The sequence below is a fragment of the Solanum dulcamara genome, chromosome 12 (assembly GCF_947179165.1).
Source record: "Solanum dulcamara chromosome 12, daSolDulc1.2, whole genome shotgun sequence".
Classification (NCBI taxonomy): domain Eukaryota; kingdom Viridiplantae; phylum Streptophyta; class Magnoliopsida; order Solanales; family Solanaceae; genus Solanum; species Solanum dulcamara.
In genome coordinates this window covers 67,371,294-67,386,434 of record NC_077248.1, presented here as the reverse complement: position 1 = coordinate 67,386,434, position 15,141 = coordinate 67,371,294, and the positions used below count along the sequence as shown (strand labels likewise).

Below are 15,141 nucleotides of genomic sequence, written 5' to 3'. Positions count from 1 at the left end.
TAAATAATGAGGTGAATTGCTCCTCGACAAAGTCTTAAAACAAACAATGAGGTGAATTGCTACTGACTACTTGTTTGCGAATAGACATGGATGTCTAAATGAAAAGAAGAACGTTTATTTTCGTTGGTTTCATGTATGTGGGTGTGTTTGTGATAGCTTTTGATCGAATTGAGAGTGTCCTATTTTTTGTTATCTAGCTTAAAAGTGGTGAATTTGTGAAGTGTTATTCATAGTAAATTCAATGATCGAAAGTTTTGTAACGTCAATCATTCTAGTTATTTTTCGTTTTGAATGAATTGTTTATTTTTTTAATGTATGATTAATAACCAAAACAATCGAATTAAAATTGATAACCAAATAGATAAATGTACATAATTATATTTGATTTGATCTTAATAATTTTAAAATCAATTAAATTAATTTGATTTTGACCAATAATCGATCAATGAATTCTAACTTGTAAGTAGCATTTGTTATTAATACTTACAAGGGCTCATTTATATTGCATTCCTTCGTGTATTGGTTCATCTTGATTTTGAATAAAGGGCATATAATTATTTGAGAAAACATCATTTCATTCGTGACAATAAGAAGTTATGAAAGTGTAATGAAACATCGATAAATGATATCTACACTTATCAACTGCAATTTATAAATAGTGTTTGTATCTCTAACAACCATAGTTAGTCAATAAATACACATATGAATAACCGAGAGTCTTCGTGAGGTTGAAGTTTCACAAAAAATTATTCTTAACATTTAGTTATAAATTGTATTCTAGTCATTATACCCATCAAATCATTATTCAATCACTAACAATTCAATGTTCTTTTACACTCTTCTAGGTCATTTCATAGTTGGCTAGAGTCATGTATATATTAGTATTATGTCTTTTTCATGCAAGTATTAATTATGCATACAATAATTAGTTATTTCTTCTACCATAACCAAGATAATACATGTATTAGTTATGCGATAAGCATCGTATTCTATTGAGCCACGTCTATATAGGACTATACACTTTGTTTGGATAGTTGTTATATCGTTCTCCATCGTTACATAATGTCACACATCCATGATTTGAATGATAAAACTTACAAGAAAAATAGGTTACGGAATAAAGTTACTGTAAAAAGGTAAGGTAAAAAATGAAATATAATTATTAAATAATAAATAAAAATAAAATAATAAGAAAATATTAAGATAACGATCGAACGTATCAAATCAGTTGTTACATAAAGTAAGTTTTTTCATCATTACCGATAAATTTAAATAATATAATATAATAAAATTTAAATAAATAATATATTTAAATTAACAATATAATGCAATACTAAAAACCATCCACAAGGTGTAATTATCACTTTCTTCGACAATCGACTCCACCAAAGAGTAAAAAGAGTAGTTCTACAATGGCGTCATCATCCAGCAGCGGCTTAACGTTCAAGCTCCACCCGCTCGTTATACTCAACATATCCGATCACTACACTCGGGTCAAATCTCAGTTCATCGTCAACAGCGGTGCCGATTCCCCTCCGCAACCGCCTAGGGTATTTGGTTGCGTCATAGGCGTACAGAGAGGACGAACTGTTGAGATCTTCAACAGCTTCGAATTTCTTTATGATCCATCCACTCAATCCCTTGACCGTGCCTTCCTAGAGAAGAAGCAGGAACTCTGTCAGTTTATTCTTTCCTTAAAATGTTATGATTCTATCTATGCAAGGAGAATTAGGTGGAGTTTGGACGATTTCTCTTATTGCATAAACAAATTTTCTCTTAAAGTTGCGCTTGGATGATATATTTTCATTGTTTTTTCTCTTAAACAATAATATATGGGCGGAAAACAGCTCCAACAAAGTGATGTTAGATTTTTTCCACTCCATCTAAGTTTCCTTGGATTATTTTGTTGATATAATTGGTATACTAATGTTGGCAATTTGGAGCAGATAAGAAGGTGTTTCCAAATTTCTATATATTGGGATGGTATTCAACAGGAAGTGATGCTCAGGAATCAGACATGCACAGTCACAGAGCTGTGAGTTCTTTTTCTTTGCTTAAAGTAGTGCTTATCAAATGCATAAGTTCATTTCGATATGGAATTCATTTTTTTACTTAGATGTTACATTTTTGGTGGTGAAATGAAATATTAAACTAATAGTTGTGTATGGGGCAATATCGGATCTAGCGGAAAGAGTGAATCACACCTTGACACGTGGTGAGACCGAATATACGAAGGAACATCTCCGGGCGATCCGGGGGAGAACCGAGAAGATTCTCCCAGGTATGGTACAAGTAGCCTTGGACACTTGCTCTAGCAGGACATCTCGTATCCGGACATCCGAGTGAAGCCTCACCCAGAGAAGACCACTTTACACTTGGAAGCCATCATAATTAACCTTGGAGCCCAACTATCAATCTCTATCTGCATGCCCACATGTCCCAATCAAATTCAAGCGAGGCATTTGAGCATAGGCTCGTGCTATGAGATAACTTTTTCAGTACTCAAGCCTGCCGTCGTTTCACATTGAGGCGAAGGTTCAGTTTTTACACCTATAAAAGGAGACTTTGCAGATAATAGAAGACATCAGAAAAAATCCCAAGAAGCTTGTAGTTATTAACTTGTTTTTCCCCTTTTTAAGTATCTCTCATGAAAGACTTTAATACCCCCCCCCCCCTCATGTACTATCCATCTTCTTTGGGAAGATCTTATTCTTGAATTAAATCACAGCTTTGGTCCTTTTAGCCTAAAGGGACTGAACTTGATCGGCCTTAACACACTTGCCTATGACCTCTTTTCACAAATTCAATTGTTAAACGAAATAACGATTTTTCCTATAAACAAGTTGAAAAGTTAGTTTCATAAAAGAAAAGAACACAACAAAATTTGAATGGTATAGTTAACTGAATTTGACGCCCTAAAATGGAAAGAATGTACAATTATGTGATAGAATTGGGAAGGAAGTATCGCCTCATATTCAAGTTATTTCTTGTGTTTTTCTCTTTTCTGTTTGGTTGTGTTTGCTCAGTAATTGAGAGGTGAGAGTGAGCACTAACTCTGCATGTTATAACCATCTTTTTATGTTTTTGATTCTTCATCATCTAGATTCTAGACTTTAATGTCCATCCATCTGGTGTGCATGTATTCATTCCTGTCAAGTGAATATCTCTCTTAGAGAAAAACGGAATGGGTTTGCCTCCCAATTATTGGATGAACTACTTAGTTGTCTACACTAAGGTCGTCAACTACTACAACCATTAGATATTAAATGTAGTAGTAGCTATGTAAGGCTTAATTGTTTAAATATGATGCTTTTTAGGAGGCTATGTTTGTGAACTAGAAGAATTATGTATCTTAGACATGGGTATGTGCTATGCCTTTATTGTTAGTTTTGTTTATATTCGGTCAAGTGAAGTTGCAGAAATTGAGAATAGGATATGAATTTGGACACTACATGGAGTATACACGCTAATACTTCACAATATCTGTAAAAATAAAGAAACATTCTGCCCATCTATTCCTATGGGAATGCAGTTTTTCTTTGATAAGTCATCCTTAGGGTAAGATATCAATAGCATGCTGAGTAAAAGATGCCGACACCCATATCCCCGGAAAAGTAATAGGCCTTCTAGATATATATATATATATATATACGAGATACCATAGGATTGCGCTTTCTAGGAGTTCTTTCTTGGCTAATGGTATCCTCACCACTTAGCCTCTATCAGAGTGTTTGAATGTTCTTCGGGGGGGGGGGGGGATGTAACACCCCAAAATATCGATAGAACATTCCTTGATAACTAGAGGAACTTAGAAATTTTGCAATATTTGAAAATTTGCTTACCATAAATTGCGATTGTAATTTAAGGGATTGTATTGGGGTATTTATGTAATATACTAATTATAATTATGTATAACTTGATAAAGGGAGGTGATATAATATGCATTTGGGTAACCAACATACTTTTGGGCAGCCGCCTTTCCAACTGTGATAAGTGATATATATCACTTTTGTAACATATATTTTCACACCTCCTCTATAGAATTCATTTTTCTAAAGGCTAAGCAACCTTGAGAACTCTCTCATAGCCATATTAGTTCACAAAAATTACATGAGAAACTTTTACCTTTGGCTGAAACTCAAGAAACACCCTACCTTTTGGTAAGTAATCAAAATTTTGTTTTTGAACTGTGCAGGGTTTAGTATTGTTAGCATATCTTGTTGTGTAGAACTCTGTTTCCAGTGAATAAATATGATTTGGAAAGCTGACACATATATTTACAACTCTTATGTTTATATTGAAATCTAAATTTGATCTTATGTATTAGAAAAAAGGGATGCAATATAGGACAAGTTCTGTCCAGTTTTCCGATTTAGAAATCCCCTATGTCCAACTTCTAGTGTTTTGATTATAATTTGTACAAAACGTATTTTGTGGTGATTCTTGACTCTTTGCAATCTCAAGACATATACCTACATTTTTCATGAACGATAGAGTTTAGTTTTACCTTTTGCCTTTTCAAAACTAAGTTACAAGATGAGGTACTGGGACTAGCCAGATTTACTGTTTTGGGAACATAGTATTATTTACACTGACTTGGCTTACTTTTGATGATAATCTTGTTTAGCCAACACTTGTAACGACCCTTTTCGGAAGGATGCCACTTCTTAAAAAGAAAACTAATATAATACTTGTGACATTTAAAATTAGCTTTACATAAGACATTTTAATTATAATCTAGTAGCGAAATTAGGCCCATTCAAAATAGTTAAAAGTATAAATAATTTCATTTAGAAATTCATTTGATCTCAGGTTTAAACAAAGTAAGAGCTTCGATTTATGGAGGAATTACCTTTCAAAATAAATAAGCAAGTGGCTTACGAGATTCCATGCATTGTTCCATACTATTACAAGTTTACATTGTAAATTAATACCAAACTTTTGAGTGTTAATATTCACTGATTCATGCTTTATACAAACATCCAAAACAAATAGTTAATATAGTACATTACAAGACTTGGGTTTACACACCCCAAAACAACAAAACATGACACCAAATTTAAGTTACAAAGCATGGTGTCATGATCAAACTAGCCTTCAAAAACATATATAAATGTATAACCCTTGGATCATATGCATACAAAATATAGATGCTTTTATGCAAATGTGATATTCCATAAAGCTCCCAAAAACTCTATTCTCGGACATTTCCTACAATAGAAACAACTATCACTAAGCATAAAACTTAGTGGTGTAAAAACTATAGGTTTGGAGCCATTAGATCTTTGATTTACCTTTCTCAAGTTGTGGGCAGCTCAATTGAAACATATATAAATAGATCAAGTAAACAAGCATGTCAAGAATATCAAGTTCGATATTTAAAGATTCAAGTGTAAAGAAAGCTCATAGCGCCATTTCAAGAGGTAAAATAATCAGTTTCGCCCAATATGTACATCATGCCGTCACGCCAAGCATAATCAAGTATCAAGAAGGATCGAAGCCCTGTATTAAGAAGGGTCAAAACACAATAATCAAGAGAACCAAGAACCATATTAAAAATGGCTTTCGAGTTTGTACTTAAAATGGACAACTTCCATACTTAAGATGAATAAAAAATCTAGAGTCAAGATGTCAAAAAGATCCGAATCAAGAGGCATGCCTATAGTGACAAAGTCATAGCTACAAGAAGGACAAAGTCTCAACAAGAATGCTAAGTGATCGATCAATTCGTCCAAGTGGACGAGTTAAACAAGTGCCTTGCAAGTCTCAAAGGATACCAACACGACCATACAAAGTAACAAGAATTAACCAAGGTACCAAGATAACTTTTCAGATATACCGGTAGGTAACAAGAGTATAAGTACAAAGTTATACACAAACCTTAGCCTTTTTTTATGACAAGGGAAATCTATAGCCGGTGCCCTTTTGGTGCATACAGGGTAAAACCCCCACTCCTATGCAATAGCTCGCAAACCACACATGAGAGGCACAAACCTTAGCCTTTTAGCACACAAATGGTCAAACACAACTTCAAGAATCCAAACCGTAGGTCAAATAGCGTATCAAGTTCCTCAACTTGTACACAAGTATATACTAACTTGAAAACACAATTGAATACCCTCTTTAATTTCTAGTAGCTCCATCATATTGATATAAAACAAAATTATCATCAAAAGTAAGCCAAGTCTGCTATAAATAACACTATGTTCCCAAAATAGTAAATCTGGCCAATCCCAGTATCTCATCTTTTTTAACTTAGTTTTGAAAAGTCAAAAGTATACTTTATGTTGTTATAAAAGATGTAAGTATATGCCTTAAGGTTGCAAAGAGTGAAGAATCACCGCAAAATATGTTTTGTACAAAAAGATATAATCAAAACACTAGAAGTTGAACATAACACTAGAAGTTGAACCTAGGGGATTTCTAAATCGGAAAATTGGACAAAACTTGTCCTATATTGCGTCTCCTTTTTTGAATACATAACAACAAATTTAGATTTCAACATAAATATAAGAGTTGTAGGTATATGTGTTAGCTTTCCAAATCGTATTTATTCACTTGAAACAGATTTCTACACAACGAGATATGCTAACAATACTAAACACTTCATAGTTCAAAAACAGATTTTGATTACTTACCAAAAGGTAGGGCGTGTCTTGAGTTTCAGCCAAACTGAACAAGTTTTTCATGTGGTTTTTGTGGACTAAGATGGTTATGAGAGAGTTCTCAAGGTTGCTTAGCCTTTAGCAAAATGAATTTTATAGACTAAGTGTGAAAACATATGTTACAAAAGTGATATATATCACTTAACACAGCTGGAAAGGTGTCTGCCCAAAAGTATGTTGGCTGCCCAAATGCATACATATATATATCTCACCTCCCTTTATCAAGTTATAGGTAATTATAATTAGTATATTATGTAAATACCCCAATACAATTCCTTAAATTACAAGTGCAAATTTTCAAATATCGCAAGTATTATATTAGTTTTTTTAAAAGAAGTGGCATCCTTCCGAAAGGGTCGATACAGGGAAAGTGGCTGTGATGATCTTACTGATCATAGAGAAATGTATCGACGGTGTGAGGTACAAATAACCATGTGACGGAAAAGCAGCCAAGGAGTAAACGAGGAAAAACCTCCCCAGAACTCTGGAAAAGGCTGAAAATAATAAATTGTTGAAATTTTCAATCTATAAGCTGGAAGCATCCTCTATCAAAGCATTGAAGCAGCATATACAATCCAAACTCCATACCAGGTGGATAAGCTGTCTTGACACTCAAAAGCCTGAGGAATATTTTGTACTCTGTGCAGACTGTGCATTGGGGAATGAGCTACATGTGTGCTGTATGTTTCTTAAAAAATGAATGCTATAAGCTAATTCAATTTTCATATTTTCAACTGTATTCTCCTTGAGATCTTCTGAATTCTTTGATGCATACTTGTTCTTTGTGTGATACTAGCTGCCTATAATCTGGTGACTAGGTCCAGCTTGTGATATCTTATTAGTTTAAATTGTTATAACATCTCCTTTTCTAGAATGTGTTGAGAATGGCATCTAGGCCCATGATTCAAGTATAATTTTATTCTTCCCTCTAGATGAATAATCTACATTTGTTTTTCCTATAGAGCATTGGTTTTTCCCTTCAGTTTTTGTCAAGGCATAACACTAGCATATTTTGTTGTATCAGTTGATGGATATCAATGAAAGTCCTTTGTACGTTCTTCTCAATCCTTCTATCAATCATGCACAGAAGGACTTGCCAATCACTATCTATGAAAGTGGTGTGTATATATTATTTGTCATATTACTGATGCTCTGTCATATTGCTTGTATTATCTCCTTTCTGCGTGGCAGATAACATATTTTATACAGAGCCTTCCACCACGGCCCTCATTATTGTTCTCACCATTTGTCAAATGATTTTGGGTTTTATGCCTTGTGTGCGAAACCATGACTCATAAACTTTGCAGAACTTCCAATTAGAATATCTTCTTGTGTCCATCTTTTGTGCTCCTAAAGTTACTGATACAATGAGAATTTACTGGTTTCCTTTTTTTGGGTTTGAAACTATCTATTGATACTCAAAGAGTTGCACATCATTGATGGCATCCCACAGCTTATTTTTGTCCAAGCAAGCTACACAATCGAGGTATCTCCTTATTCATTTATCATATCATTTTTTTCCACAAATTCTTCAGAACATCTAATAAATTCGTTCCCACTTGCAATACCTGATTCTTACTAGACCGTTGAAGCTGAACGGATATCTGTTGATCATGTTGCACATCTTAAGCCATCTGATGGAGGCTCTGCTGCAACTCAGTGTGAGCACCTTCACTTCATTTGTCTTCGCAAAGCTTCAGCTTTTATTGATGCTTTATACAAAGTAGAATGATTTACCGTTGCCCTAACTTTTTTAGTGGCAAGGTTTGTCTATTATTTATTTATTAGTTCTATTTGTGCAGTGGCTGCACACCTTACCGGCACACATAGTGCCATCAAGATGCTGAACAGCAGAATTAGAGTGCTACATCATTATCTTCTTGCTATGCAAAAAGGTATCCAGTTTTGGCTAGAAGTTCAAGCTACATTCTAGTTGATTGTCGAAGAAGTTCCTTATACTTATAGTGGAAAAGATGCTTTCAAATTTACTGGGAGAAACTGAAATATAGTTTTAGATAAAACCTGGATACAGGCTAACATATATATCTTGCATCTGAAAGTCTAAGATGCTTAGCCTCATGAACTATCCTAGTCAAGCAGAATGTATCTTTACTTGAAACTGCTTTTGGAGAATGTTAGTGTCACAAACTTTTTCGACAATTAACATGGAAATGGAAGAGAATATTTTTTCATGGTGCAGTGCTCTAGAGTTTTAATGTCTTCCCTGCTGTGAGTGTAGGTGAAATTCCTTGTGAGAATTCATTGCTCAGGCAGGTCTCCAGTCTTTTAAGAAGATTGCCAACAATTGAGTCGGAGAAATTTCGAGATGATTTCTTGATGGTAGGTGTTCTTTGACCTTGTTATTGGAGTTCATATGATTATAGTAATGTTGCCTATTTAGTATTCTTTTTTTCCTTTGGAGGTGGAAATGTTTATTACAGGATATTTTTAAAGAGTTTCTCTAATAAAACCTTCATCAGCTTCAAATAGTTACAATGTAATTGAATGTTGGGTGGAAACTGCTAACCAGAAATTTTCATGTTTGTTCTAGGTGCACCAATCCGCTTTTGCCACTTTCTGATTCTATCACTTCATTTGTTCTTTTCTTGTGTGCAGGAATATAATGACACATTGTTAGTTTGTTACCTTGCCATGTTCACCAACTGCTCTAGGTATGATGTCTAAGGCTTCTTGCACTAATGCTTTTGAGTTTGTAAAAGTAGTCAACTCTTCTTCCCCTTTTTCTCCTTTTCATTGTTATTAAAGAAATATCCAAGATTATTGTGTAGATAATAGAGCTAAAGTTCAGATAATAATGGTTTTTTCGAAGTTGCATTGTGTTTAAGTGGGAATACAGAATAAAATTGAGGTGTCCTGTGAATTTGGTTAAGATTAGGGCTGCGTATCGGTCAGTTTGGTTCGATTTTGAAGTTTATCAGTTATCGGCTTATAGACATGCCAAACCGTTATAGAACCATTAAGATATTAGCTTATTGGTTATCGGTTTATCGATTATTGATCATTATTGGTTCGGTTATCGGTTTAACAGTTAAGATTTGATACAAAAAAAAATTAAACCAAATGAACCATGCACATGAGTTGATAAATTGCGTCTTGCTCAAAAGCAAATGTAAAACATTGTATAACAATCAAGAGTTTGAGACAGCAAGAAATAAAAGTATGAAAACTAAACCCTAAGTGAAGGACTTTATATATCGAATGGTAATAAATATAAATTATTAAGTTGCTATCGGGTTATCGGTTGACCTGTTAAGAAAAAATCTTAAACCGTCAAGAACCGATAACCCGTAATAAAAAAATTTAAAATCATTACCGAAATCGCTAAACCAATAACCCATTACCGATAAACTAATAACTTTTTTTCAGTTTGATTTCGGTTCGGTTTTGAACAGCCCACTATTTCCATATTTTTTCTTTTTTCTGATTGATTGCCTTTTTTTTGACGACAAGTTTTCGTTTTCAGTCAAGATACCTTATATAAGCTTAGGGTAGCCTAAGCTGGTAGGAGTTTTGTTAGTTATATTTATTGACAAGCAGGAAAAATGGTTCCCTTGGCCATCTCTTGTATATATTTTTTGTTTGTTTGAATCCCGTTTATAAAGAATCAAATATAACAGGATCTAATATTTTTCTGTTTTCATCGTTGCAGTACAATGAACGAGTTGGTTGACAAATTCAACACTGCATATGAACGGCATAGTAGGAGGGGCGGGAGAACTGCTTTTATCTGAAAGTTAATATATCTCCAATATTGCCTTTTTGTGCCATTTCTTTCCCTATGTAGTTACAGCATCGGCGAGTTTAGGTATCCCATTCATAAGGATATAGGAATCATTTAGTAGCTTCATTTTTCTTTTGCTTCTCCTTAGTGTTAGTCTACTCATTTTCTTTGATTCTTGTGGTGCTATCATAGATATGTAGAAAATGCAGATTTTTTTGGGTAGAGAAGCTTTTAATTAAGCACTATGGCATTTTCCTGCTTCCTTCCCTGTAGTAGTAACATCTTGTGTGTAAGGATTTATTCCATTTGTCGTAATATAATATAGAGCATATAGAGAATTTTGTGTCTAAGAAAATGAGCTAATTGAGGCTTACTCTATTCAGCTTCGAGATGTGTTTTGATAAATAGTTTGTGATAGTTCAAGTAGGAAACACGAACATTCAATAGTTCAAGTATGAAACACGAACATATATTTGGTACAAAAGGTCACCCAGTTATGAAAATAGTAATTGGTACGCCCTTATTAGATTACATTGAATGAAACTATATAATAGAACAAGACGAAAAACAAGAATTCTACCTGCTATATGGCTTTGATGATAAATCTAAAGACGAGCTGGAGCAGATAACTTCATGATTCTCAAAATTAGACCGATAATTCGTTTTTTGATACGAGGATGCCATCACTATCTGCATATAACCACTCTCCTTCGCGAATCAGCATGCATCCGATGTAAATAGGAACATGCTTTTCGCCATGGCCTTTCTTGTTTGATTTCTGAGGGTGCGATGCCAATGCACGAACACCAATATCACAGCCGTTAATCTCGTCTACATCTCGAATGCAGCCATTAACTACAATACCTGCCCAACCCATATTCTGGGCTAGTTGTCCCAAGTTCCCTCCTACCAGAGCACATCTCATGCTCCCTCCACCATCTATGACAAGGACTCTACCTTCACCTCTAGTTTCAAGAAGCTCCCTAACCAACACATTATCCTCAAACACCTTAAGGGTGGTAATGGGACCGGAGAAAGCTCGGGATTGACCATATATCTTGAAGATTGGTGGCAAAACTCGTAGATCGCCATTTGACAGATGCCCTGCATTCACATCACACACTTCTGCTGTTGCCAAAGAAGCCATGTTATTCTCCTGTAAGTATTGAAAACTGTAAAATGTTAGTAACTGAATTAGTTCATTTTCTTTCCCAGCAGCCATTATCTATCATATGTCAGTAAAAAGATGCAGAGAATTTCTGTTACTTATTTTATTCTCCATATTGACCTGAGAATGAGAGTAGGTAAATGGAGCGACATGATTGATATTATAATCGACCTCAACTTGGTTGGTAGTTATTATTGCATCGTTTATCTATCATGTGGCTGGCCTGAAAACATATATTTGTACAGTCCTATTGATGTTATCATATCTTAAGTTGTCAGCTTGAAGAGCAAAAGTCAGAAGGACGAATCAGAACAAAAGAATTGTTAGAACTAAAGTTATATCTTCATTACAAAAGTGTAAATCTGCTAAGATAGGACTCATAGGAGCCAGAAAGACGTTGAGACCGTGTGTAAACTCTTCATGTAAATCAACTATAAGTAGCCAGAACCCATAAATATCGGCATAACAGCAAATATAAAACAAGGCAGTTGACACAAGAGAATCAGTATTTTGACAAAAATCTATTCAAGGGCCTAAACAGTAAGGCAAAAGCAAGCAAAACTCTAACATAAGAAGGCAGTGCATATGATTGAAAAGGTTGAACATGGTTAAAAGATTACTGCAACCAGTAATTTGTAAAATTATATCTAGAATCTGTTAATTCTACTATGAAATCAGCTTCCTAATTTCATTTCCTATTCCTGAAAATCCTTCGAAATTGCATGACGCATGCTCAGGATGATGTGAAACAAACTTATACCCTTCTACCAATAATAAGATCGTCTAGAACAAGGTTATCACCAAAATGAATAACTGAATAACTTAGAAGGACAGATATTACTGCTATGGATGGTCCAATACTGAATGTAAGGAAATGGTTGATAACATCTATAGGTTCTCCGTGAGAACTGCAGTTGATTAATACGTACAATGCAAGATTCATATTGGAAATAACATCAAGAAATCTAATTTCAGCTGGCATTCTGCAAGATATAACTCTCTGCATTCAAAAGATAGATTTTCGATGAGTCAAAATAAGGGATCGGATAGTACATCTCACTGCTATATATATATATATTGTATTTCCCATTTGTCTAAATTATGGTACTGGCTGTCTATACAAGAAAACTACCATTAAAGAGACACTCCATTGGCATTAAGCAAGCAGAATCAGCATTTGCTTGTAAAGTGAGCATTTTTCCCCAGAAGCAGATAAGAAGACCACTGCGCTTTTCCCCACAAGCAACAAAACATGCAGATAAGAATAACAACTACGGCGTGTGGCCTATAATCGATGAAGCAAGTTGAGAATCATAAGTTTTGATATTTAAATTCTAGTGAGGACAAAAACACTAGTTGATTTTTTCCTTCTGTTCAAGCTTGATGGACAAAGTTAGCGGTCTATGTTGCTCAGACTCTCTAAAAATGTTATCGCACCCGTATCAAATCCTTCAAAAAAGGCACTACTTTTGGAGGATCCTGCAACATTTTTGACGAGTCCAAACAACATAGTTATTCGATACCTGTGTTGGTGGAAGGCGAGAGGCAGCAGGCAGAGGGAGGAGCTAGAGTGCAGTTAACCTTTGTTCAAACTCTATACTTTTTCATAAAAAATCCACTAAATATGTACAAATTATTAATTTAAATCCCACTAGCCTAAGAAAACTAGAATTTCGAACTCAACAACAACAACATATCTAGTGTTATCCCACTAGGTGGAGTCTTAGAAGGGTATGGTGTAAGCAGACCTTATCCTAGCTCATGAAAGTAAATAGGCTATTTCCGAACTCATAACATTCAAATCCGAGTTCAGCCTTAGCTGGCCGGAAATCAGGATTATAAGAAAAATAACAACTACAATTCTGAAGTTAAAAGGCAACTAAATGAAAATGGTAGCCTATTAGTCATAAGTCACATTGCAGAGAGCTCCAATCCCACCACGCAAAGATGTAATTATTCCTTTATTAAACAAAAAATTGTGTGTGTGTGACCTTTGCTAATTTCAGAATTTTAACCTCAACCCAAATTTGGTTTCTTATTTATCAGAATTCACAAAACCGATAATCAAACTAATAAACAAAACATATAATAAACACCCATATAAAGCAACAAAGAAAAAAAAAAGAAGAAAAACTTTACCTTTAAAAGAGTTTTTATGAAATTCAAGAATGGAGCTTTTGTTGTAAATTTCAAAGTAGATCTACTATATATATATATAGAGAGAGAGAAAAATCCAACATCACTGTTCATACAGTGACGATGGCATCTCTCATATCTTGTTGGTCATTGTGCCACTCATCAACAAATTTTCAATTTTCACACTCCCTATTTTTTATTTTTTTATTTTAATTTTCCCTTTTATTTAACAGAAATATTTAGATAGAGTTTTAAAAAAGGAAATAGATAAAATAAGAGGCTCAGCATAGCCACAATTTTATTTTATTTCATTTTTTTTAATCTAAGAGGAAATAGAAGAAGAAAAATTATGTAAATACACAACTTATTTTATCGTATTCTCTAAAATTTCCTATCATTTGAAAATATTATAAAACTTTCTACTCTCTCATATTCTCGGATACATCATTTTATGTGGTGTATCGATCGGATAAATACATTACTTTACGCAATGTATCGATCGAATACATCACTTTCTATAGGATACATACTTTAAGCGATGTATCGAGGACATTGAATGATGTATCAGAACGTTTTGAGATGTATCCGGATTCCACCAAATTTAAAAAATTTTCATAAATTGAAAAAGATTAGAGATAGAATGTAATCAACTCTTTACGAATTCCTAAAAAAAAATTAAAAATTTTATTCTAGAATCACAACTCCAAAGAGTTGAATATAAACAAATTAAAAGAGAGAATTTCACACTAAACATCTCTGTTTTTTTTTGCAATATTAAGTTGACTTTCACTAGTTTAATGTTATATTTACAATTGTTCACCATTGTAATCAATTAATAACTGAACAAACAAAAGTGTTATTAGTCAAGGATATTTGTGTGAATATGAATTGAAATTAAGATATTTTGTTTCTATCTTAGATTTAAGAATGACAATGTTAGAATATGCATAGTGGAAATATGAATTATATATTACAAATCTTACATAATAATTAGATAATATAATCGAGACAAATTGGAAAAATTAACTTGTTGAAGTTTTCGTAGAATTCATTAAAAAAAATATGATTCAGGACTGCAAATCTTCTGCTATTTTATGACTAATTTTCACAATCAAATTTTGTGTGAGTAAATCTTTTTTTTTTTCTTTAGGAAAAAGGATAATCCTTTCTCAATAACCACAAGCCCCTTTTATTCTTCACTTTTTCCAATAGAAGGGAAGGGTTGGACTACAATTTGTACTCTTCGATTTAATTTTATAATTTATTATTTTATTTTATTTAACTTTTTAAGTTAGAATTATTGGCACCAATCAATTAAATTAAATTTATATAAAAAGTAATTTTTCAATCAATTTAATATCTTTATTTTTTAATACTTAACTTATTTCACGTGACAGATCTAAAATTCATCTGCATGATTTTCACATAAA

At 33.6% G+C, this 15,141-nt stretch overlaps 2 protein-coding genes across 2 annotated transcripts; one reads left to right on the top strand and one right to left on the bottom strand.

Moving 5' to 3' along the window:
- Positions 1-1,360: 1,360 nt before the first annotated feature.
- Positions 1,361-10,772, top strand: LOC129877877 (COP9 signalosome complex subunit 6a-like). The gene is made up of 9 exons (XM_055953410.1): positions 1,361-1,677; positions 1,947-2,035; positions 7,690-7,783; positions 8,090-8,151; positions 8,248-8,326; positions 8,468-8,560; positions 8,905-9,005; positions 9,282-9,337; positions 10,336-10,772. Exons 1-9 carry the CDS (start codon positions 1,413-1,415, stop codon positions 10,415-10,417), a joined length of 921 nt encoding a protein of 306 aa, XP_055809385.1. The 5' UTR covers positions 1,361-1,412; the 3' UTR covers positions 10,418-10,772.
- Positions 10,773-10,854: 82 nt separating this feature from the next.
- Positions 10,855-13,888, bottom strand: LOC129877878 (putative 4-hydroxy-4-methyl-2-oxoglutarate aldolase 3). The gene is made up of 2 exons (XM_055953411.1): positions 13,715-13,888; positions 10,855-11,563 (listed from the first exon to the last, which is right to left on the bottom strand). Exons 1-2 carry the CDS (start codon positions 13,823-13,825, stop codon positions 11,054-11,056), a joined length of 621 nt encoding a protein of 206 aa, XP_055809386.1. The 5' UTR covers positions 13,826-13,888; the 3' UTR covers positions 10,855-11,053.
- Positions 13,889-15,141: the final 1,253 nt, after the last annotated feature.